This window comes from Perognathus longimembris, chromosome 19, assembly GCF_023159225.1.
Source record: "Perognathus longimembris pacificus isolate PPM17 chromosome 19, ASM2315922v1, whole genome shotgun sequence".
NCBI lineage: Eukaryota > Metazoa > Chordata > Mammalia > Rodentia > Heteromyidae > Perognathus > Perognathus longimembris.
In genome coordinates this window covers 21,258,600-21,285,278 of record NC_063179.1, presented here as the reverse complement: position 1 = coordinate 21,285,278, position 26,679 = coordinate 21,258,600, and the positions used below count along the sequence as shown (strand labels likewise).

Below are 26,679 nucleotides of genomic sequence, written 5' to 3'. Positions count from 1 at the left end.
AGGAGACTTGAAGGATTTTTGTTTTTCTTTATTTTAGCTGCAATATGTTCTGTATTTGCTAATAGTAAATATGATTTCATGAAGCAAATAAGTAAGTGTAAGTAAATGCCTTTGTGAAATATACAAATTCAGCAAGTCATTTTGCTAATAAATTTTACCCTTCACACACACACACACACACACACGTTATATACATGTTAGAAGAAGCTGATTCTCAAGGTTATCTGTACAAAGTAAGTCTTTTCCAGAAACTGTGTGCTACAGACAAAATGATAGGAATCCAGCAGAAACCAAATCCCACCTTCAGTATTTCTGCTCAGAGAAGTTTGTCAAGTGAGTAAAGATTTCCTCTGCAATCTTCTAAAAGGTCGTTTTCAGGCTCATTGTTTAGTGAGCAATGCAGTGTCGCAGGACTGTCTTTTCTCTTTGGGCGGAGCTCTCATCTATGCTTTCTACACTCTATTGCTCAAGTGAGAGTCATCAAATGTTTTGCACTACAATAGAAAGTCTACAGTCACATTCTTTTTAATCCTGGGTATTCTATTGACATGATTCATTCAAGAAGCATAAAGCCAATCCCTGGACTAGTTGTGTGAGTGTGAAGGAAAATCAGTCATATTATTTAATCATCAGTATGTGAGAATAAACCACAGGCTTTTTTTTTTTTTTTTTTTGGCTCAGGTCCCACTGTTTATTATGAAGGAAAACCTCAAAGCCAAAGTCAATTATAGCCATGACTTGGCAATCGGACACACTTGTTAACCCTGTTAGAATGAATATGGCCTAGATGAACTCTGACCCAGTCACTACAATTGCAGAATTATTAAGATTAAAAGCTTGACCAAAAGATTTTATTTGAAACGAGTCCTCTTTTTCTAGTGAAGAACTAATCAAAGATGGTTTTTCTTTTAATATTAGGGCCACGTAAGATGAGAAGCAACAAGATGTTTCTAGATAAACAACTTTCTATTTTCTCCAGGTAATGAATATATAACATTAAAAAAAAGTAAACACACCTTAGACTCATAAATGGGGCATGCTAAGTCGTGACTGTGTTAGAGTTCAGAGACTGTGTGAGATAACAAATGAAGACATGTGAAACCTGTGAAAATTGTGGGAGCCGAATAAAAATGAAAGAAAGGAAAAGAAAACCAGAAAGAATCTTAGGAGATCACTGTGAGCTATCTTATTATCAATGAGCCAATAAATTCAAATGATAAAACCTCTCAAGAATATGGAGGCTAGAAATAGCCAGTATTCACAAGTCTTCTCATTTATGAAATCTACATGCACCACAATTTCTATACAAATGTTTATGAAAGGTAGGCACTGGATTTCACACAGTCTCACTCTGTAACTTCATGTATAAGGAGAAGAGACATGGTGAAGGTAAGAAGCCTCACCCAGTAGTGATAGACTAGAACCAAACTCGACGACACTCAGTCTAGTGTTCCCCATGCTAAGCCTTGTCAGCTCACAAAACCATCTATTTCACTTCACTGCTACTGAATTTTCCTAGTAACTACTAGTAGTTATAGCATGATAAGAAACGATAACTAGACTACCCAAAAGCCCAATTTTGAAGAGAGGCTGCCCGCATTTGATTCCTAATTCTGCTACTTAACTATTTTATAAGCATTGGTCAATTATAAGCTTCAGTTCTCTCATCTGTAAACTGAAGACAATACAACTTACTCATAGAGCTATTGTGAGGATTCTATAAATAACATATATATGATGTTTTTGCATAGTAAAAATACAAGGTGTCATTATTACTATGAAGCTTGTTTTAATTTGAGGCATTCTTCACTTCATATTATCTATTCATTTTTCAAAAGTTATATGGTCAATAAAATCAGTAAAAAAAATTGTATGTTAAATACAACATTGCAACTTGCTATTTTTTAAGTCCTGGAGTAAATTCTTCTGTTATGGAAATAATTTACTGTGAATCTCTATAATTGAAATCGCCTAGTCTGTGTAAATTTTCTTACAGAAAAATCATTTGCGGTTTATTTAAAATAATGACTTTTCTATTATTACCAAATGTGAGTGTGCAAAATAATCACTTGGGGGTGTTCCTTAAAATGTCAATTCCCAGCCAAATCCCACAGGGTTGGTCTGGAGTGGAGCCTAAAAATCTACATTTTTTTAACCCTCTCCTCTAAATAGGCAGCTCATAAAACCACTCTGAGAAACACTGGCCTCTACATAGGAATGTGGTGGACAGTGACAATCACCTAAATATAAATCACACAAATTTTTAGTTTTTTTGTTTTTTGTTTTTTTTGGCCAGTCCTGGGACTTGGACTCAGGGCCTGAGCACTGTCCCTGGCTTCTTTTTGCTCAAGGCTAGCACTCTGCCACTTGAGCCACAGCGCCACTTCTGGCCGTTTTCTGTATATGTGGTGCTGGGGAATTGAACCCAGGGCCTCATGTATACGGGGCAAGCACTCTTGCCACTAGGCCATATCCCCAGCCCTAAATCACACAAATTTTTTTTTCTTTTTGTGGGCTTATGGCCTCTTCTGAATGACATAAATAATATATAAATCTTCATTTGCTCACAGAATAATTTTAGATGTTGCCTATGAATGTAACCTGATTTTTAAATGGCTTCTTTATTGGTGGGAATGATATTTTAAATTACTTTTGTTTTGTTTTTTGCCAGTCCTGGGGCTTGAACTCAGGACTTGAGCACTGTCCTTGACTTCTTTTTTTTCTTTTTTGCCAGTCCTGGGCCTTGGACTCAGGGCCTGAGCACTGTCCCTGGCTTCTTTTTGGGCTAGCCCTCTGCCACTTGAGCCACAGCACCACTTCTGGCCATTTTCTACATATGTGGTGTTGGGGAACTGAACCCAGGGCTTCATGTATAGAAGGTAAGCACTCTTGCCACTAGGCCATATTCCCAGCCCCCCTGGCTTCTTTTTGCTCAAGGCTAGCACTCTTCCACTTGAGCCACAGCGCCACTTCTGGCTTTTTCTATATATGTGTTGCTGAGGAATCGAACCCAGGGCTTCATGTATATGAGGTGAGCACTTTACTGCTAGGCCATATTCCCAGCTGAATGCTATTTTAATACATATACAACCACACATACATCCACATATCTTGTATCACATAAGACATGCACACTAGAAATTAAATTGACTGAACCAGCAATAATGGTAGCTTATTTGGCAAGAAAAGTGGCCATAGTTGACAGAGCTGTCAGCCTGTCAGGCTGCTGGCAGGGCCCCAGGCTCCCACACACATCTATCCCTGTCTGATGTGTAAGCTAATAGCATTCTGGATCTACATCCTGCCCACTACCAAGCCAGCAACTTTCTCCTCCCTCCAGCAGCATCTTTTAACAAGAATCTGTAACTGAATCTGCCTATGTGTGGCTGAACAGGACACCTCTATGAGCTGCTGTGTTTGAAACTTGCCTGGTGATTACTTTGCCAGTTTCAGGACTGAAACTTGAATATTCAACTGATATATGTAAGTGTTGAAAAAGTCTTCATGATCATCACAGGAGATCATAAATGAGTGTGGGTATGTAGGCTGATTTGTGGAATGTGTAATTGTACTTTTCTAAGTTAAAGCAACAGTAAATAAATCTTCATTTCATCACTGACAGAAATCAATTGCAGTGAAGAAAAACAACCAGACAGACACACATTCTCAGTTACACTGACCTTTATGAAAAGAGCCTTTTAAATACTACCTTCCTTTCAAACACTTCACCACTTGGCAGTAAACAGAATATCTAGCAGGTGAACACAGGAGATATAGCCTTGCAACCTTGGCTAACAAATTGCATGACACACAGTACCATGAACTTAGTTAGTATGTGATAAATGTAACATGACAAAACTGGGTGGTCCTGGCCTTTGCTTCACTCTGGGTACTTCAGTAAAAATTCTATTCTGATCATCCTATCTAAAATAGCCCAAGGTTTCTTTTTAGCACTATCATCAAACACTTAGGGATTTGTGCGTCTTCTTCCTCTGTCTTACTAGAATGTAAATTCCACAATAATGGTTATATCCCTACCTCCCACAACAGTAACTGACAGTGGTAGTGCTCAGTAAATCTTTGGGGAATAAACAAAACAAAAAGGGATGACTATTCCTTAATTCTTGCATGTATATTTTCTAAGTTACCATGTTTTATGAGGAAATAGCATTAGATCAAACAGTATGAAACTGCTATTTGACTTTTCTTACTTACAAAATGTTAATTTCATAAGACTTATCTAATAGAATCCCTCCTTCTTAAAGTTAAAAGTGCACTCTCATCAACATAATTCACTATGGTTTTGGCCTAGTCAATGTAAATAAGTAGAAAAAAGGGACATTAGGTGTAAAATATGGAATACAGAAGGTAAACATAGTTGACATACAATTTTCTACCTGGAAGACCAAAAAATTTGGATAAAAATAATTTAAATCCATAAGAAAATACAAATACATAGATACAAAATGAATACATATAAATATATAAATAATAAATATATATATTTAGGTACATGGTATTTCTGTATTCAAAGGATATATGTGTAAAAAATAGTAAAAAAATAAGAATAAACTTAAGGAAATGTATTTCTAAAAAAGAATCTTAAAATACTATTTAAGAATATAGTGACAGACTATGAAGATATGTATTTCCCTTGGTATTACAAAATCCTATCTAAATTAATATATATATACACATATATGTAATTCAATTCCACTATCAGCAATAGTTGATGGGTTTTATTTGGGGGGAGGAGGAGAGGGTTGCCAGATAATTAAAAATCATGGAAATCTGCAAGGACAGGAAGGTCAAGAATAATCATGAGTTTTATAACAAAATAAAAACTGCTTCTAGTACCTGTATTACAGAACAAAGAGCTTGGAAACTGACACAATTCATGACAGTATATGTATGTAACAGAGACATCATTTCAATCCAATGAAGGAAATTAAAAATTGATCAAAAATCAAACAACTAGAAAAAATTAAAGTGGAACTCTGTCGTGACAGAGTAGATAAATATATCAAACTACAAATCTATGGAACCTGTGAACCAACACTATGGTTTTGGGGGAAAGAATGTGTGCAGGTGTGATTAAAATTCTACTAGGTTACCTCAGGTGGGCCCTAAATGTTATCACTAGAATATCTCTAAGAAAGAAAAAGGTCAATGCAAATGAGAATGCAGTATGAGGATTAGGCAAAGACTAGGGTGATGTAACTAACTACAATACAAGGAATGAGACAACCACCAGAAATTAGGAGCAGCATGGAATACATGTGCCCTTACAGTCTCTGTAAGGAGCATGGACCTGCTAAAACCTAGATTTCATATTCTGGCCTGCAGGATTATTACAGAATTGGTTGCTGTTTTTCAGGACAGCAAGTTTGTAGTAATGAACATAGTTATTTTTACTTTACTACTTTCACTAAAATAATTTCAGGTCAATCAAAAATTTAACTCTAGGGCTCGGAATATGGCCTAGTGGCAAGAGTGCTTGCCTCGTATACATAAAGCCCTGGGTTCAATTCCCCAGCACCACATGTATAGAAAACGGCCAGAAGTGGCGCTGTGGCTCAAGTGGCAGAGTGCTAACCTTGAGCAAAAAGAAGCCAGGGAGAATGCTCAGGCCCTGAGTCCAAGGCCCAGGACTGGCCAAAACAAAACAAAACAAAACAACTCTAAAATAGTTAAACCATGAAAGTATAAAATGGAAATACAGGAGAATTTAGATATGAATCTTGGATGCTGAGTGCCTTTCTAATGAAACCTATAAACCTCTAAAGGGGGGAAAAATCGAAATCTGACTATACTAAAGTACTTTTCACATGAAACAAAATACCATAAACAAAGTGAAATTTAAAAAAAAAACACTGGAACAAATATTTACAATGCCTAACATATTTCACTTAAGTAAAAAAATTTACAGGAAAAAAGCTTTTTACACTTTAATTAAAATTGTAAAATGAAAGTAGAAACTAAAATGAGCCACAAATGTTCACCTGTCAGATTGGCAAAGATATACTTAATATATTATATTAGCTAGGCTAAGGAAAAAGATACCGATTTACTGGGTAAGTAGGTAAAAATGTCTTGAAAAAAAATTGGCATTATCCAAACACATTTAAAATGCATATATCCTTTGACAGCAATTCTATTTCCAGTTTTACATATGAAGGCAAATAACACAGGTTAATTTCAGTGTTATTTATTAAAGCTAGAGATTGAAGACAGTGTATCTGTATTATATATTCCACATAATGGAATATATAAATACATTAAAAAAATCTGGCCTAATCTCCAGAAGTACTAAGTAAAAGAACAAAAACCAGAACACACTAAAGCCGCCAGCACAACAATGTTCATCACAGCACCATTTGTCATTGCTAAAATATAGAACCAACCCAGATATACCCCTCAGTAGATGAATGGATCAAGAAAATGTGGTACATATACACAATGGAATTTTATGCCTCTGTCAGAAAAAATGGCATCGCCCAATTCATAAGGAAATGGAAGAACTTGGAAAAAATTATACTAAGTGAAGTGAGCCAGACCCAAAGAAACATGGACTCTATGGTTTCCCTCATAGGGAATAATTAGCACAGGTTTAGGCTAGCCACAGCAGAGGATCACAAGAGTCCAGTAGCTATGCCCTTATAAACACAGAAGATGATGCTACGTGAAATGAACTCCATGTTATGGAAATAAGTGTTATATCACTGTTGTAATTACTTTCAACATGCCATGTGAAACTGTAGCTTCTTTTGTTGATGATCCTCTTGTATCCCCTTCCTGTGGTTGTCCTCGCACTATCACTGTATCTCATCTGAGTACCCTGGATACTGTATATACTGGTATTAGAACTAGGGAAGTGAAAGGGAATATCAAAATTGAGAGACAGGGCTGGGGATACGGCCTAGTGGCAAGAGTGCTTGCCTCGTATACATGAGGCCCTGGGTTCGATTCCCCAGCACCACATATATAGAAAACGGCCAGAAGTGGTGCTGTGGCTCAAGTGGCAGAGTGCTAGCCTTGAGCAAAAAGAGGCCAGGGACAGTGGTCAGGCCCTGAGTCCAAGGCCCAGGACTGGCAAAAATAAATAAATAAATAAATAAATAAATAAATAAATAAACAAACAAACAAACAAATAAATAAATAAATAAATAAAAAATGGAGAGACAAAGGATAAAAAGACAAATGACTCCAAAAGCATTACTTGCAAAACCATTTGGTGTAAACCAGTTGAACAACTCATGGGGGGAGAGGGAAAGAAGGAGGGGGGAGGAGGGAATAAGGGAGGAGGTAACAAATAGTACAAGAAATGTACCCATGGCCTAATATATGAAACTGTAACCCCTCTGTACATCACTTTGACAATAAATAAGTATTTATTATTAAAAGAAAAAACCCAAACACTTCTTATAAGAATTGTCATATATACCTGGGACTTTAAACAATTAGTATATCTATATGTGCATATCTGCATATTTATACATGCATTCTCTCAGAGAATTTCAAGAACTGGCAGAGTTAGCATCTCTAAGTAGTAAATGGGGTGAAATGACAGGGAGGCTTTTTAATTTTCAGTCTACCCTCAGTATTTATGGACGTTATTTTCCTGTATAACTGTATTACTTAGCAACTCAGACATGTATTATATACTAAACTGAAGTTGATCCTTTGTCTAAGTAATTTATTATTAGATGTTAGAACAGTAACTTGGAATTCCAAAGCTAAGTTTCTGCTGTGGTGGCAGCAATAAGTTGCTGTCTAGAAGGTTCTAAAGATTATGCTCTTAGTATTTCATTTTCTTCAGAGGTAAATTAGGACTCTGATGCCTTCATAGAATATCTGTTGCTAATAGTATCATTAATCAGGAAAAAGTATTACTTTAGTATTTCTGGAAATATCTCAATGATTATTTTGTGTGTGAACACATACACACACACACACATATATGGAGCAGTCAGTCATCAAAATGATGCTCACCACGCTTAACCAACTTTAAACTCTAACTCTGTTCTCTCTCCTTTCCTCAGCTAATCTTTAGCATATTCCTAAAAAAGATTTCTCAAACATTAAAAATCATCTACAACAATAGAATATAACTGTTCCATTAAAAATAGAAGGCATAATCTATGGGCTGCTCTGACTGCCAGTAATGTGTTGATATATATTAGCTTATATGCACACAAATTCTATACAAATGAAGACTAAATCTATATTTGTTAGCTGGCCAGCCTTGATATGACCCTCTTACATATCATAATATTGTCCAACTCAAGGCTCAGAGATGTTCCATCTGTACTGTTTAGCTAGCAATACACACTGTGAACAACCACCATCAGCTTTTCACTGTAAAGTATGTGCTATTACAACATATTTAGCAGAGGACATAGTGCTTCCTACAGAGCACTCAACCTTTCAGTATTTTCATCTAGCATGCTTTCACTCACAATTGCAGCTTCTATCTCTGAAGCTCTGGAAAGTTGGCAGAGCCTGGGAACATCTTTTCCCTTCTTATCTCTAGTCATCACCAATGACCACCACATAAGGCAATCTAGATATTCTAGTGGTTATGTTCCTGACTAGGATACTCTAAATCAGTCTCCAAATTTATGATGTAGGACTGCCAAATCAACCACCCATGGGACCTGGCTCAACACTGCACGCCTGCTTATTTCATTACATTCCTCTACTAGCTTCTTCTAGAATTATGTACTGGTGAACCCCTTTACATGAAACATCTCAAGGTCTAACTAAGACAATATGCTTTGCTCTTATGCAAAACACGTCCTTAATGATCAGTAGATGGGAGGTAAATAAAAATACTACATGTAACTTGAGTCGTTTCATAAGGAATTTTTCCCAGTGACCAGAAATTGGGTATGATAGCTCAGCCTATAAGCCAAGCTACTTAGAAGATAAAGATTGGAAGGGACAAGGTTTGAGGACAACACAGGCAAAAAGTTAGACTCCATCTCAAGAAAATAATCCAGGCATGGAGACACATGCTTATGATTCTAGTTAGGCAGGCGTAGTTAGGCAGAGGAATTGTGGTCCAAAGTCAGTCCCAGGCAAACCTCTAAAAAATAATTTAAGAAAAAAGAAAAAAAAGAGGTGAAGAAACTGGGGCACTGGTTCAAGTGGGAAAAAGAGGGGATGATAAAAATCACTATTCTATCAACACCACATACACCATAGTACATCTTACAGACAAATCCACTTGTGGACAAAACTAGGCAGTAAAAGTTTGAGGAGAAACAGGATTTTTACTGTTTAAAAATACAATCCCCCAAAATTTGTCAATTCCAGACACAATCTATCAATTTCCAACTTTATAGTGAGGAATGTGGCAGACATCACTTTATTCAACATACTATACCAGTTTAATATCATGAACTCCCTGATATGATGCACTGGAAGAATTTAACAGAAACTCATCTGTTATTTTTGCCAAAGAGACACAGCTTATGGAATAATGCCAAGACAAACTCCAAGTAAATGTCTACAAAGTCAACTAAATGTCTACAAAGTAAGTGGCCACTACTCAATTACTAATTAAAAGTATCAAGGCCATGAAAGAAAAAACAATAACAACAAAAGCCCACAACATGAAAAACTGCTATAACTGAAGGAAACCATGAAGAAATAACAACTAAACTCCTAGGACAAAAAGTATATGAATGGAAAAACTGGTGAAGACCAAGTATATAGCTGAGTTAACTATGCTGTACCAATTTTAAACCAGTTATTTCAATAATCAATTGTACTCTATTTATGTAAGGTGTTAACATAAGGAGAAGTTAGGGCTGGGAATATGGCCTAGTGGCAGGAGTGCTTGCCTCGTATACATGAAGCCCTGGGTTCGATTCCTTAGCACCATGTATACAGAAAAGGCCAGAAGTGGTGCTGTGGCTCAAGTGGCAGAGTGCTAGCCTTGAGCAAAAAGAAGCCAGGGACAGTGCTCAGGCCCTGAGTTCAAGGCCCAGAACTGGCAAAAAAAAAAAACAAAAAAACAAGAAGTTAGAGGAAGAATACATATGAACTCTAAAGTTCATAGACTTTTGGGGGAAAGTTCTGAGGTTTGAACTGAGGGTTTTTAGTTTGCTTGAGCCTTTTTCCCTATGGTTGTTTTTGAGGGTCTTGCTTTTTAGCCGTACTGTGATTTTCCTATTTACACTTCCCCCTGTAGTTAGGATAACAGGAAACTACCAAACCCAGATTTTTTTTCCCTTGAGATGTAGTCTAAACTTTTAAGACTGGGCTGACCTAGAATTATGATCCTCCTGATCTTAGCATCTTGTGTGGCTGAGATAACAGGCACAAGCCACTGAGTCTAGCTATTGGTAGAGATGGGGGGGTTCTCATGAACTTTTTGCCCTGGCCAGCCTAGAACTGTGTTAGCCTCCCCAGTAACTAGGATCATAGGCATGAGCTACCAGTGTCTAGTCTCTATATTCGTTTTTAAAGTTAAGTCTAAAATTAGTTCCAAGAAAAAGCTTTAAATTTTAAAAACTGAAAATTCTGTAATAATATTTCTTTAGTGTAAATATAGCCGGTTTATTTAAATCTAAAATTTATTCTAATAAAAAGCTTTAAAATTTAGAAACTGAAAATCCTGTGATAAAATTTCTTTAGTGTAAATATGTCTGGTTTTCCAGTTTTACTATTATACACTATTATCCATGTAAAGTTATCCAAGGGAATCCAAGGGGCTAGATCTACTGTGCAATTACTTATATGTGCAGTTCTCTATATAAATACTAGTCCTTTTAAGAGACATATAAGCTGTTCTCTTCATTTTCTTTTAACCTTCCTGCACTAAGATAATTTTATTTTTTAAAATCATATGTAGAATAGGCTTCACATGACAATCCTATTTGGATTTAAGTCTAATGAAACAGGTATATTTTACAAATTTACCATTTTAGAGACTTACGATATAAAGGCTTGGGTTTGAAGGCTATGAGTTTTTCCTAACTCATTTTTCATAAAAAAGAATTGGGTAAGTTAGAATAAAGTATCATTGTTTGTTCTTCCCAATTTACTAAATATAACAATAACAACTTTTCTATATAACAATTTTTCTATTTTTTATTATTTTTTTCATGTGGGAGAATGAACAAAAGACTCATGCACACTAAGCACATGCTCCACTGCTGAGCTACACCACCAATCCCCATTTTTTCAATTTTAAAAGTTATTTTCTTACTTGGAATATGCTGGAGAAACCCAATATGGGTTGTCTTCTGCTGCTTTGGCATGGCGCAAAATGGCTTCCCGGGGATTACTGTCATCAGTCTTGTCCAAAGCAATGTTTTTCACAATGTAGGATGACAGAGTTCCTCCATGGGTTCCAACTCTGCCACCTCGACCTGATTCAAAAGAAAAACAAAAGCAAATCAGATAGCATCAGCATGACAATACATAGTTGTATTTGTGCATGGTATACTTACCTTAGCACAAATCTTAAGAGCACCTAAACATCAACCCTTCAGTTCTAATGTAATCAGAATCAAAGAAATCACCAAACCTCAACTTCCCCAAACATTTTAAAACAGGAAGAGATTTTCAGAAAAATTGTCATGTCTTATTTGCTGAATTTACAGAAATACAAGAAAGAAATTCAAAGATACAAATTCAAATATAAAAAGAAGCTCCAAGTTTCTAAATTGTTCAAAAGATAAATACATGAAAAACCAAATCACACTGAAAGTTTAATTTCATAAGTTAAGAAAGAAACTAAAGTGAACAATCAACGGTCTATAATTATTATAGCACAGAGGAATGAAACAGCACTGAAGCTGAGGTGATTGGGTGGATCTTTTCAAGAGCAATGGATCCATTTGAGAGAGGTTAAGAAAGCAGTAAGGCTCAGAAAGTAGGGTTAAGTACAAAAATGTAGACCGAAGGAAGCTGAGTGTGTACATATACGAGTGAGCCTACAGTAACATCAGAAGAGCGGAGTAGGAAAAAAGTGAGGTATAAAGTTACAAATGAGGGTAACTGGCAGACTGTAGACAATCTTGATTACCAGATGGAAATAAAAGTATAGTGTGAGAAGCACATGGAGGAGTGGAGGCAGCAGCAACATGAAAACTGGAGGACCAGAGGACTAAAGCTGTGTGTATGAGTGGAAGTGGGATGGGAATAGAGAGTGACTTGAGATATGGTGCCTAGTTTAGAAGAATTTGTAATAATCTAAGTAAATAAATATTTTAGGAGTTTGCGGGCTTTTTTTTTTTTTTTTTGCCAGTCCTGGGGCTTGAATTCTGGGCCTGAGCACTGTCCCTGGCTTCTTTTTGCTCAAGGCTAGCACTCTACCACTTAAGCCACAGCACCACTTCTGGCTTTTTCTGTTTATGTGGTGCTGAGGAATTGAACCCAGGACTTCATGTATATCAGGCAAGCAGCCTACCACTAGGCCATATTCCCAGCCCTAATTTAGGAATTTGACTGACAGCAGAGAAAGTTTTAAAATATTGAAATATGTACACAAACATTTTTAATGCATAAGTGACAAAGAAAAGCAAATCTAGAACTTATATTGAGATTAATGAACAAGCAACAAGCTATAGGCTCAGGAGCCTAAAACAAATGGTTACACAGGTGATAAAAGAAAATCAAATTCTAGTGAAGGTAGGTGTTGTATTATAGCCATTGTAACCACAATTCCTTCTGATACGTACATTCTTAAAAACTCTTTATCCATGTTCTAGTGAGTGGTATGGCAGCTCTATTTTATCAACACAACTAAATCATGGCTACTTTCTGCCTTGAGTGAAATGTAATCTTGTCTGGATCCCAGTCAAATGCCCAATGTTGTAAATTAAACCAATATTGAGAGCAGTAGTTTTAACACTAGGGTCCAAAGAATCCCAGAGTTCCACTGAGGTTGCCTACAGGGCTCAAGCTGGAGACTGAGCAGAAAGGGAATCAGGCTTCCTCCCTACTCCAGCACAGTATCTTCATCTTTATCAGTATTATACACTGTAATTCTGTATCAGGTCTTTATGAAAAACATTCTGGCACTAAAAAGAAACTTTAAAAGTAAAATCTCTCTGAAGACCAAAGTACCAGTCTTCGCATCTCTGTATTAACTACCCCACCTTACCCTTCACCCCCTGCATAGGTTATACTAGCTAGATCACAGTCACCTGGGCCTGCTACAGGAGGTTCAGGTTTGTGTGACTTCAGGGGATCCAGTCTGTCCTTCTCCAGCTGTTTCCTTGTACTCCGTTGGCGGGGCTCACGGAACATAGGCAAGGCATGAGCTGCAAGAAGACACATTTGAAAATTTTCATTATAATAATAACCTTCATCCAAAAACATAGCTAAAGCATGACTAACTGGAACATGAAATGGAAGTCATAATGAAAGCCTTCATCTAATAAAAGACAGTCTTACTGTAACCAATTAACTGTTTTTGTTTGATACCAGACTCATTGTTCACCTCTCCTGGCAGGCAGCTAATGGCACTCAGGAAACCCTGAAAACCTGTCATGGAAACAATGATGAGGGTCCCCATCTCCCAAACCACAGCTAGTAATTAACACTTAATTTCTATGGTTTTGAAAAGAAACATAATATGTAACTGCCTCTTATTTTTCTCACTGGACCCAAATGTGGATAATGCCAAGAGCTTGCCTGTCAGCCCTGAAGTTTCCTCAGATGCCTCATAAACACTGGACTCACTTCACACATTTCTGAAATGTGACCACCTCTCAGGAGGAGTTGACAACACTGAGTAACCGGAAGGGAGGAGCACTTATCCCACTGGAACTGGGATAAAGGTTGCTATGAATGCAGGGGTGCCTAAATCTCCTGGCACAGGGACTACTAGATGGGGCCTTTTCCCTCCTTATACAAAAAGATAAAAATCAGAATTACAACTGTTCATTTTTTTGTTGAGTGTTTACTAAACATCAGAATTAAATTTCAGAATATAAAAGAATGCAAGAATTTAGAAAACTATAATGTTCTGTGAAGGAGGTCATTGGTAAAGTTACCAGAATAATTGCTTCTGATCATTACACACAAGACTAATGTCTGTTTTAGGAAAGAAACCTTTTCCATAGGGTCAGGGGAAAGAATGTAAACTTTTAAAGGAATTTTATATATGAAATGTATGTAACATCTCAAAAACTTTCAGTATCTCCTTCTGTCCTCTGCCCCTCTTGCCAACAGAGACCTGACCATAGTACTCTCAGTAAAACATGCCTGCCTTGAGTCAGGGGAACTGAAAACACAACTGCCCATCATTCTGTCAGGCAACACAACACACAGTATTTTTAGGAAGGGGAAAAATAGCTTTTCACTTCAAACGACTGGAGGAATTTAAGTAGGCCGCATGTAATTACATGAGCTAGACTGGTTATGACACCGACTTTAACACTTCTACTCTTGCAAAAAGTGTCATGGGATCTCCTGACTGATCATAAGGTCCAAGAGACTTGGTCTTACATGAGACCCACCACCAGAGAGAAACACAGCAATACAGCGCCCCCTGGGCCTTAAACTGAGATACTGGTAAAGTGCACAAGTCTGTGCGCTAATAATGAGTCTCATCTAAGATTTCCTTCCTGGCCATCACCTGTTACAGATCTGAAGCCATGGCTCTAGGAACAAAGATCTGTAAGATTAATGATGTTCTGCAAGTGACAGACCTGAAAAAAGCTACTCTGCCATGGCAAACTTTCTGCTCATACATCAGGCAGTTAATTTTATACACAAATGCTGCCAAAATGGTACCACATGGTCACAGATCTGAGGGAACCGGAGGAGACCCTTCATTTAATCTCCTCACTCTGCTTATGACTTTCAGTTCTTTAACATACCACTACCAGTCCATGGACAAACCCAAGCCACTTGATTCCAAGATGAGCATTCTTGTTTGTTCAGAGAATAGGCTATTATTCTTTAAAAGGCTGCCATAGAGTAATGCATTCAGCTCCAATAGGCTGTTGAAGATTGGGATGAAAATTACATGGGATAGTCTGGTCCCTTTGATGAGTCACAGATGCTTAAGGATAGCTGTCACATGACTGGTACTCATTTCCACACAATGGGAGATTTTGTCATACATACTTCCAATTGGAGGAATTTTCTCTCCTTAAAATCAAGCAATCTACACTTCAGAAAAGACAACAAACTATGAGAATGAGAGGCATGCTAACTACTTACGAGTGATGATGTAGTCCTGGGTTAGAGTCTCAGCTTGTTTTGCCTTCCGCTGAGTTTTAACTACACATAATTTTGCTCCCCTAAAGGAGGAAAATCAAAATTTTTTAGTTCATCTTAGGAACAGAAAATCTACATCAAAAGCAGCAGATACTTCTGGAAACATCTCTGTGCACACCATATTGTCATGTTCTTTTTGATAGCTACACATAGGGTCTTGGTGATATGGTATTATTGAACTTAAAGAAATCCAAGTCTGTCTAGTAAGTGATCACTATAAAGCAAGAGACCAATAAGTAGATGACAGGGCATTAGGACACAATTTTTCTTTAGAAAAAAATGTACTGGGCTGGGAATATGGCCTACGGGCAAGAGTGCCTGCCTCATATACATGAAGCCCTGGGTTCAATTCCTTAGCACCACATATATATATAGAAAAGGCCAGAAGTGGCACTGTGGCTCAAGTTTGCAGAGTGCTAGCCTTGAGCAAAAAGAAGCCAGGACAGTGCTCAGGTCCTGAGTTCAGGCCCCGGGATTGGGGGGGGGGGGTTGGGGGGAAAGTACTTAAACATTTTTAACATATTAACATAAATATTAACATAATTAACTAGCCTTTTCATCTTAAAGGTTATAGATTCAAAAATTTTAGCTTATGTCGTAGATAAAACATATAAAAGCAACCTGGATAACATATACCACAAGCGGTCTATGTCCACAAATCAAATGCAAGAATACAAGTGCCTGGAATGGAGTGAACACAGCAGCACTGCCAAGGGGCTACAGACAACAAACGTGGGATTAAACAAGTATGCTTAGAACATTCTACCTCTTCTTAGCAATGTTCCATTATTCTGTTCAGAAGAAGCAAATATAAGCCAGGCACAGTAGATAAACCTGTAATCCTAGCTACTTAAGTGAATACTGAGGGGGGTGGTGTGTGTGTGTGTGTGTGTGTGTGTGTGTGTGTGTGTGTCACAGTTTGAAGTCAGCCCAGGCAATAAGGTTCATTAGACTCTTCTCAATCAGTGGCTGGGCACAGTGCATGTTGTTATCCCCAGCTGCACCAGGCAGTTCAAAGTGGGAAGACTACAGTTCAGGCAGGACTAAATATAAAGCAAAACACTTCCTCAAAAATTATCATTGCGGGCTGGGAATATGGCCTAGTGGCAAGAGCGCTTGCCTCCTACACATGAAGTTCTCGGTTCGATTCCCCAGCACCACATATACAGAAAACGGCCAGAAGTGGTGCTGTGGCTCAAGTGGCAGAGTGCTAGCCTTGAGCAAAAAGAAGCCAGGGACAGTGCTCAGGCCCTGAGTTCTAGGCCCAGGACTGGCCAAAAAAAAAAAAAAATTATCATTGCTAAAAATGGGTTAGAGGTAAGGTTTAAGAGTTTGCCATCAGCCAGCTCCCATGGCTCACGCCTGTAATCCTGACTACTCAGGAGGCTGAGATCAGAGAATTGCAGTTCAAAGCCAGCTCCGGCAGGAAAGACTGAGATTCTTATCTCCAATTAACCAACTGAAAAGATGCAAATGGAAGTGGTGCTGTGGCTCAAGTGATAAGAGTGCTAGCCTTGAGCTGGACAGCACTCAGGCCCAGAGTTCAAGCCCCAACAAAAAAAAAAGGAAAAAAGAAAAAAGAAAGAGTTAGCAATCAATACTGCCTAAAATCACAAGACCTTGAGTTCAATCTCCTGGGGGCAGGGACGGGGGCGGGGGGGGGGGGTGGTAGGAGGGGGAAGGAGCAGAAGGGAAGTATTAAAAAAAATCAACCATACAACTCAGGAGTGGAGGTGGGAAGGGAGCTGGGGGGGGGGGATGGTGGGAGAAAACCAAGGGAGGAGGTAACAAGTTTGGTAAGAAATGTACTCACTGCCTTACTTATGAAACTGTAACCCCTCTCTATACATTATGTTGACAATAAATTAATTAAAAACAAACAAAAAGAGATAGCGCCCTTTGTAAGGTGTGTTTAACAAGGCTAAGGTGAAATAAACTCCCTTTCATAGTTATTCACTGGCATTTTAAGTTTCTTTGTTAATAAAATCCTATCTCTATTTTAAAGTTGTTAAATAGAACTTCATTTTATAGTACAATGGTTCCAAGTCTACCTACCTCCAAAAGCTCTGAAGGAAGACAGAGATAGGCGCTTCTATTTAGAACATAATTATGGTTATTAATAGAAGATGGCATATGATGTGATATCTTGGATCAGGATTATAGGGAAGTCCAGTGATTTTAACATGTAATTTTTACTCACTGCATCTTAAGAAAATGATCAACCATTTGGGGTGATAACACCTGTCTGTCTTTTGCCCAAAGAAAACAGAAATAACTGGATAAGCCCTAGTGGCTCATGCCTAAAATCCAACCTTCGCAAAGGCTGGGATCTGAAGATTCAAAGTCAGCAAGAGCAGGAAAGTCCTTGAGCTTCTTATCTCCAATTAACCACCAAAAAGCCCAAAGTGGAGCTGCTGTGGCTCAAGTGGCAGAGTGCTCGCCTTGAGCAAAAAAGCTCAGGGATAGTACCCAGGCCCTGAGTTCAAGCCCCCAGGACTAGTACATGTATGTACGTGTGTGGGTGTGTATACACCCCTCTCCCACACACACACCTGAGCAATTCAGTGAGACTGAGTCTCTCATGAAGTTTCTAGACCCTGGAAATACACTAGTGTGCTTAAGTTTCTTACTGGTGTGGGTGTAGGGTTTAAGGGGAGATCTACACTATCCCTATTTACTGGCATTGATAACCTTGCTAAACATTCAAAGTAGAAACTTCTACAAGCCAAAAAAGAAAGATAACAAAATGGGCATTTCCTATAAGTGGTTAGTTCCCTGCTTTGCTAATCTCTCGCATGCATCACTAATGCCACTGTCCAGGGTGGTATGCAAAGTGAGTGGGACTACCAGCCACCATAGACACACTCCTCTGCACTCAACATTTCAGTTGAAGAACTGCAAATCCCCAGGAAACTTTCACTTTGAATTCAGTGTGGATCAAGGGTGATATCTAAATCCTCTTTAAAGCTTAATACCAGGAGTTTGAGGCTTTACTCTATATGCCAGCTGCATTTTCTAAAAGGGTGGATCCCCATCAAAGGGGAAATAAATAAAAGCAGGAGTGAAACAAAGTTATTCCCCCCAGTTGCTGTCATCCATCTAAAACAGGCAATACTTTTGAAATACCTCTGACTCTTGTTGGGATCATAATAGACTTTTGCCAATCCATTTCCAGTTCCAACCATAATCTGGTTCAGCTTCGGATGCCACAGGCAGCGGACAACACTCTGAAAAGGAACAGAACAAAAGTTAACTAAAGAAGCCAAATAAAAATGGGAGGAAAAAAAAATCCTCTTAGTATGTCTTGTATGACTGACTAGTTTACTAAAGTTAAATGCACACACTAAATTAAATGCACATCCTGATAGTACTATAACTTTTCGGACATTTCTTCTACATAAAAATGTTGTGCTCTTGAAGATCCATTCCATTATTTACTATCTATGTGAAACTACCAAAACAGAAAAAAATGTTCTCTTCCAGGTATGAATCTTCTTGTTCTGATAGCCTTGAAACCACAAAGTAGGAAGCCCAACTCTGAGGTTGGGGCCATGGAATGCTGAATCCATGTATGCAGTTATGCTTACTACCAAAGCAGATTTAGATCTCAATGCTTCATGCTCTTACACACACAATATGTCCTCTCTGAATGGCAGATTGAAGCCAGATGGTTATTGTTTTCAGTTTACAAAGATCCAAGTCTTATTCAGTTTTTCAGAAAGAACAAGTTTGGGTAGGCACTTAATTATATCTCTCTGTAAGAATATAAAAAAAAAAGAAGGGAAGACAATGGAAGAAGATAAACAGCAGACACAAAGATTTGGTATTAACAACAGAATGAAAAACTAGAAGCCATGATCCTCTGAGTTCACTTTTTGTGAAAAAAGTCAGTAGTGTTCTGGGACTACAAAGAATCCTGAGTTCTGAGTTTTCACAGCCTGTTTGTAAGTAAGAGAGTAGAGGTGGGAAGGAGAGCATTGTCAGAATTAAAGGTAAAAATGAAGCTAATATTAATAACCCTGGTAGGCAGAAACACCATGTACCAAGTTCTACAAAAATCATTCCATAAAGCAAGAAGTGGAAGAATTAAGTCAGCATCTATTAATAATTTGTCATTTGCCAAGCTACAAACGAAGATGAAAGTGGAAAAGGGGGGTACATTTTGATATTGCATTTTCATAATTCTAATGGTAAAATAAGAATCATGAAACCTGTTTTTCCTACATCTACTATGTGTTCATTTTCTGTGGCTTCTTGTCTCAAACCACACTCTCTATAATTAATACAAACTATCTGGGAACCTCTGAGATCTCATTTGATAGAAATTCTGACTCTTGTTTAACTAACACTATTATATAGTTAAGTGGCCACAAATCCTTCTCTGTGATTCTAGAAAAATTAAGTAAGAAGCGAGAAAGAGCCCACAGGACTTCTAACTTACATGTGTCAATACTCAAGATCAAGAAGACTGGTTCTTAAGACGTGCAAACAGAGTGTTGTGATCTCCCTATATGTAGAGGGGAAAAAATTCAAAGGCCAGGTTTTCACAATTTTAGGCTTTCTTCCTACAAGTTCCTTAAATCTATTGTGTCTATTGCCCAAATTCTGCTAGCAAGTGCTAGAAGACGATAAAACATAAAATAGTGAATAACTATTAACTGAAAACTTTAAAGTATCAGTTAGATTAATAAATTATATTTGACAGTCTGATACACCCTCACCTTTTTTTCTGACAGTTGCTGTTTTGCACATTTGTTCATGGACCTTTGTGACACATGGATACTGAAGTCAAACTTTGTCCTAATAAAACTGTTGCTAACTGGTGAGATGGAATTAAGCATATCAATAGTTCATTGTTTGCCATGCAAAGCTGAGACTTTCAGGTGCTCTGCCTCTAATTTGAGAACCATGTCCTCACCACTGGAAATTTCCTGATGGTCACAGCCAGGTATATGGAAACATGAGGAGAGTCACAGCATAACTTTCTAACATCATGTTTGTGTAACCCTATCTAGAATAAGATCATCTGAGCCAAGATTTGTCTCTTTTAGTCTTTGCTCAAATGCCATCACTACTCAGACCACCCTATTTAAAACTGTGCCACACAAGTCCCTTTATTCTACTTTTTCCCCTTATGATTCTTAACATAATACACAATTTGTTTACTAATTATGTTTGTTGTCTGCCTCCTTCACTATAATTTATGTTCCATGGCAAGAGAGTTAGCTTAGCTCTTTGGCAATATATCTCAAGTGACTAGATTTGTGTATGGGACTCAGAAAGTGTGGTGCTGAAGCACAGGTCATGTATTACTGAAAGGGTTACTTTGCCAGGTACTATTGGGATAATTTTCAAGTTAAATTCATTATGCTCCATGAGGACGAATTTGATTTTGTTGTATCATTATTATATCCATGTATCCAAAAGCAATGGGGTTAGTTCATTCCTTATGTAGTACTGGAGTGGGAGATGTACGGGAATCAGAGAGAAAGAAACACTGAAATGAGTTTTCAAGTATCTTCTGAAACTTTACCATCTACAAATGGCCCCAGGACAATCTTAAGGACATAGTATTAGAGTTATTTGCCATCGTTGGTTCTCTAGAGGTCTGGCTAAGCAGTCTAATATTACTGGTTCTCAAATATGTTTTCAAGTGAGCAGGGTGCAGAATTGGAAAAGATCCACAATGTAGGCCTGATAAATTCCAAGACATCCAGCCAGAGGCAGTTTCCAGGGGCAGCAGGTTACTGTTACTCTCTCCCTCTATGCTACGGGTGTAAATGTTAGAGAGAGGCAACGGCTCAGGCCAACAAACCAATGTCTGATTGCTTTCCAGGGAGGCCAAGGACACTGAACTTCTATTCCTGTTCACATCCTTTATTCTCCAGAGCTCGGACATGTCACACAACATGACTGCTTAGCAGTTCTTAGAGAGTAGCACATGTATCCTCGTTTCATGCTGAAGCAGGGAGCGGCAAATAAGACCCCTTGAACTAAACAGTCCTTCCAGAGATCTGTTCACTGTGGCAATGAGTCACCAAAGCAGCCAAGTAGTCTAACTTAGGCAAAGAATACTTAAAGCTCAATTACCCTAAGACTGGTTATTAATCAAATACTACAGGGATTCTAAAACACAGAATGAAGAAACCGAATTCAAAGTCAAAGGTGGGTGGGCCTTTTTGTTTATTAATATTTACTGTGTGTGTTTAGCTAACCTTTGCAAACTTTGCAGCTAATGCGGCTCTACACTTTGCCCTGTCAGGGAAATGCATCTTATAGCAGAGAGCTGGCCATCTGCCAAACTAAACAATCCCTGAAACAGCGGCAGGGCTGGGGAGAAGCAGAGCTGCCATGCTGCTAACTTGTCAAACATACATACTGGGCTTTGCTTAACAACAATGGACACGTGCCTGCTGGGAGCCTAAGCAACCATGGGAAGACAGATGAGCTGTAAGTACAAAGGAAGAACACAATGATTCAATAAACCAACTAGACAAATTCTTTAGAGAAGTGCATCTTTGGCAAAAGACTAGATTTACTCACCTATAGATCTGCTGAGCATTACAGTAAGTAAAGAGTAAGTGGCACATTTGAATCAGAGGATCAAGGAAGAGCATCAAGATGGGAGAGCAACCCGATAAAAGAGAGTTTCTCACCTTATAGATAAAAGAGAGTTTCTCACCTTATCACAGGAGATTCAAATGGTAGAAAGCCACTATGAGGCAAAGAACTAGAAATTAGTCTGAATACTGAATCTATCATTTAATTAAACTAATAAACTGCATTATACTTGCATTCATTCTTACTTCATCTAGGGGATGTCATTAATGGACATTCATATTTTGCAGAAAATTAGCTTTATTCTTTAAACCGAAGCCCCATTTTCATTTTAGCCTTAGAACTGAGAAGTGCAGAGTAACCACAAATTGCTCCAAAAATACTTAGCTCTAACAGCATCCACTAAGAGATGATAACCAGAGTTACATATCATAAGCAAGATGACCAGAGAGAATTACAGAACCTTAATGTTCTCAACACAAAGATCTTTCTTCTCAGCAGAGACCAAAGGATGAGGGCAGAGAAGCAGGGGGAGGGGGCTAGTGAAGAGAGCACTGAGTGTAAGAAGCAGTGTCAAGATTCCAAAGCTAAACTTTGGAATTACCCCTCAGCAAGAGTGAGATGGCCACAAAAATTCCAAATAATTTATTTCTGTAGGATTTTTTGTTTGTTTATTTTAAGTAAAATCATGGATGCAAAATAAGGAAAGAAAGCAGAAAAAGCCAAAGAAAATTAGGGCATACTAGGAGGGGAACTCTTAGGAATCTTGTGCATTTTTTTTTTGTTTTATCATTTGCAATTGAGTCCTCATAACAAACTACAAAAATAGCAAGCTCATTCCATTTCACAGATGATAACACTGAGACTGTAGGAGAGGAACTTTCTCAAGATAACATAACTTGCCAATAAGTAAGCAGGTTTCTCCAATTCTCCCTTATACTACTTAATCATGCCAGGCTCTCTTTTCAAAGATGGGAAGGAAGAGAGGTAGAAGATTTTTTCAGAAAGTAGAGGTCTTCCAAAAGAAGAAATCTTAGCAAGCTTATATTAAAATAAAATGGGGGCGGGGAATGTGGCTCAGTAGCAGAGCACTTGTCTGGCATTTGAAAGGCCCCAAATTGATCCCCAACACCATGAAGAGTGGGAAGGAGTAGATGATATAACTAATACCATAAAAGAAAAAGCCCATCAGTTCCCAGGTCAGAAAGATTTCTATAAAAGACATCAACACCTGTATAATATCTTAGGTGCTCATAATGTGTATAATCCAAACACCACCCTATTCTATTTCATACGAAAAGAATCCCAACATCCTTCATAATTTTATGCCTTACACATGATTATGCAGAAGCACCATTTCCTGATCCTTCCCAGCTGCTGTCCTGCATTATAAACCAAACTCCATCTGGTTTTTTCATGTTTGGTTTCTGTCCTATACAGTAAAGCTAACTAAACCAGAGATTCCTTGAGAGATTTTTCAAATAAAGGGCCTGTGAAGGGGACTATTACACAATTTTGCAGTTATATAGAAGCCATCTTGTAGATGTAGCCACTTCAAAACCACACAGATCAATTGAACCACTGAGCGCGCACATGCATTTGTGTATGGAGGGGGAGTGTCTATAAGGCTAAATGGTTAAAATACCATTAAGCACATGTATGAAAACAGAATAATGCAACTTGTTGAGACTGGTTTCAGAAAGGCAGAAAGGGAAGGAGGAAACGTGAGTCTATCATGGAACTTATATGTATAACATGTCAAAATGTAACCTCCTTGGACAACTAATTTGTATTAATAAAAATGTTATTAAAAACTGAATAGCTAAAAATATGTGAACTCAATACAAGAAAAAAAGAAGGCAGATTAAAAAAAAACTAGGAAGGTATTGAAAAAGAACTTTCTTCAGACTTCCACAAGCCCAACACTTACTTCACAAAGAAAGGCAAGTTGTTTCCTACGTTAATTGAGCCAAAGAATAGAAGAGTAAGGTGGGAACTGTTTAACTTTTCTAAGCCATCTGTCCTATCCTTGTTTCAGTCTCTTGAGCCTTCTTTTCTCAAACTTCCCTCTTGAGTTTTGCAACACACATGGACCATCAGGCTTGGTCTCATCCTTATAAGTTAGGAAACAAATGTGGTCAAGCCTCAGTTTCCAATAAATAAGAGTCCTCAATATCTACCCAATCCCCACAATGACATTTCCTAAGAGGAGAATAAAGGTGGACTCTGTTACTTCTAAGTGAACACAAACATATCCTTCTTTCTCCTCCACATTCTTCCACCTCTAAGAAAACTCTATCAGGAGTCAAACTTGTAAAACAACTGTCATTTTTACTACAAATCTTCTTGTTAATCTAACCCCTATAAATTCTCGCACTGATAAGCCAAACAGAAGCCTAAAGGTGACAAGAAAAAAATACCAGGGCACTTCTAATTTTTGTTTGTCTTTGAGTTTTTTGTTGTTGTTTTTGTTGTTTTGGTAGGCTTTAACTCTGGGCCTGGGCACTGTCTCTGAGCTTTTCAGCTCAAGGCGAGCACCCTACCACTTGAGCCATAGTGCCACTTCCCACTTTTTTTTTTTTAGAACTTGGTATAAAAAAATCAAGCAAGAAAGTGTTGCTCTGCATCTGACACAAATAACTGAGATACATGGATTATGCTTTATAAAACTAGAATCTAATTATCAAATTAATTCCATAGAGTCCATAGAAAATGCATACATTAAATCTTACAGTCTGTAATAAAAAATTAAGGTACCCACTAAGCCATAAAAATCTGGAACCTGGTAGTTGTCCTTGGCATTAAATGCATCACATCTGTATCTGATAACAGATTTACTTGAAGAGTTTCATCATAAAAAAAAAGTTCTCAGGAAAAAATAGGTCTCTTGGGTAATAAAATTAAACACAATTTTCCTCATCTAATTAAAAACACTAACTGTTAGTCTGCTCCAATTCTGTTTATGAAGGCAAAGAAAATACAAATAATGATTGAATAAAACCTGGTAACTACTCTTATTACTGATAATGTGGAAGTAGGAAACAAACAGGAAGGAGGCAAGAGCTGGAGTCCAGAGAATAAATGACAGATGGATGACTAGTTATTCTGCAATGATCAGAAATTAGAGACCTCAGACTGAGAATCCAATTAGAGTAGCACAACTTCCCAATGGTGGGCACAAGATGGGTTACAAGTATGTGATAATTCAGGGCCCTTTAGGTCTCAGTGGTACCTCGGGCACTGAAACCTAAGGTTAATCATTTCCAGGAGACAGTAGCCATTACCTGTGCATATCACATATTAGCCCCTGTCCTGGAGACCAGGATGTGAAAAGGCTAGGGAAGGATGAGACCATCTTTCCAAATCTAATTTACACAGAGCCAGCCTCTTTGTCTTTCTTTATCAGCAGTTACAAAGAATCTTTATGGACATAAAGATAATAATCAGAAATCTTTGTTTATATGAACAAAGCACATAAGTATAAAACTTATTAAATCTCTCTAACTGCTGGACAAAAATATGTTTTGAAAATCATCAAGTATGCAATTTTTTTTTTTTTTTTTGCTAGTCCTAGGGCTTTAACTCAGAGCCTGACCACTGTCCCTGGCTTCTTTTTGCTCAAGGCCAGCACTCTACCATTTGAGCCACAGCGCCACTTCTGTGTTTTTTCCCCCCATATATATGTGGTACTGAGGAATCGAACCCAGGGCTTCGTGTGTACAAGGCAATGAACTCTACCACTAGGCCATATTCCTAGCCCATGTATGCAATTTTTTTAACATGAAAAGCTGAGTCTTCTTGTATGGATAACCTATATAGGACATGTAAAACATTATTTACTTTAATATAGTACAGGTAAATATGATTTAGATATATTCTTTTATTTAGTCTTTTGGGGTCTCAAAAACCCTCCCTTCTATAAAACTATTATCTATCATTCCCCAAAGGAAAAAAACACTACCCTAGAATATATGGTAACTCCAGACCACTTTTTTATTATCTTTAAGAAACTGCACAAGAGGCTTTCAATTCAGCATATCAGTTTATGAGTATAATGCATCTTGATCAATGTCAACCCTTCCATAGTCTCTCCTGTCTTTTACAACTCTACCTCTCCCTTCAAGTTAACTAGTTCAATTTTCACATATATACATTAAATATTATGACTATATTCACCCACCCTTTCTCTCTCCATTGTACAGACATCTTTCTTTCTTCACACCATATAAAATAAGAAAATTTGCCCAATGTTCTGATGGAACAGCTGGAAGGTTTGTTACTAAAGATAATTTGTCACTCAGGTTTGAAAAGAAAAAACTAGTCACAAAGTCTTTCACTTGGTACATCAGTGAACACAATATCATGCTAGGGTTAGGTAATACAGTGGTAGTCATTACTACATTATTTGTTTACTCATTATGTTAAAAATAGTGTGTTGTTCGGAACATATTTAAACAGCTACAAAATCAGATTCACTGTGCCCTATTATGTCCCACCTCCAATATCTTATAAAGATTTAAGTATGTTTATCCACAGGGTTATATTACTTAGTGGCATATCCTTCATTGCCATTCACAGGCAGTCAAAGCATCTAAACAAAGAAAGGGAGAAAAGTTTAAATGCCTATTGAAGTAAAACATAAACTCTTGTGTAACAAAGAATATAAAATGTTTTTATTTAATAAAAAGAGAAACATTGAGTATTTGAATGGTTTTGAAGTATAAGAAATGGAAGCAGAAAATACTTGCTTATAAATGCTGATACTAGTAAATATGAGTAAAGCACTAGCCTGTACTTGTTGTAGGGTCAAATTTCATTAGAAAATTGATAGACTCTTAAATTGGACAAACCCTCCTCTTATTCCTTGTTTTTGGT

At 37.7% G+C, this 26,679-nt stretch overlaps 1 protein-coding gene across 1 annotated transcript in view; it reads right to left on the bottom strand.

Annotated features, from left to right (window-relative positions):
• Wdr70 (WD repeat domain 70) overlaps positions 1-26,679 on the bottom strand; it is a 201,947-nt gene that overhangs the window by 4,727 nt on the left and 170,541 nt on the right. The window contains exons 14-17 of the mRNA XM_048368484.1: positions 18,373-18,473; positions 15,190-15,269; positions 13,164-13,280; positions 11,219-11,381 (exon numbers count right to left, since the gene is read on the bottom strand). Of these exons, the coding sequence (XP_048224441.1) occupies positions 11,219-11,381; positions 13,164-13,280; positions 15,190-15,269; positions 18,373-18,473 (461 nt within the window). The remainder of the gene's footprint in view (positions 1-11,218; positions 11,382-13,163; positions 13,281-15,189; positions 15,270-18,372; positions 18,474-26,679) is intronic.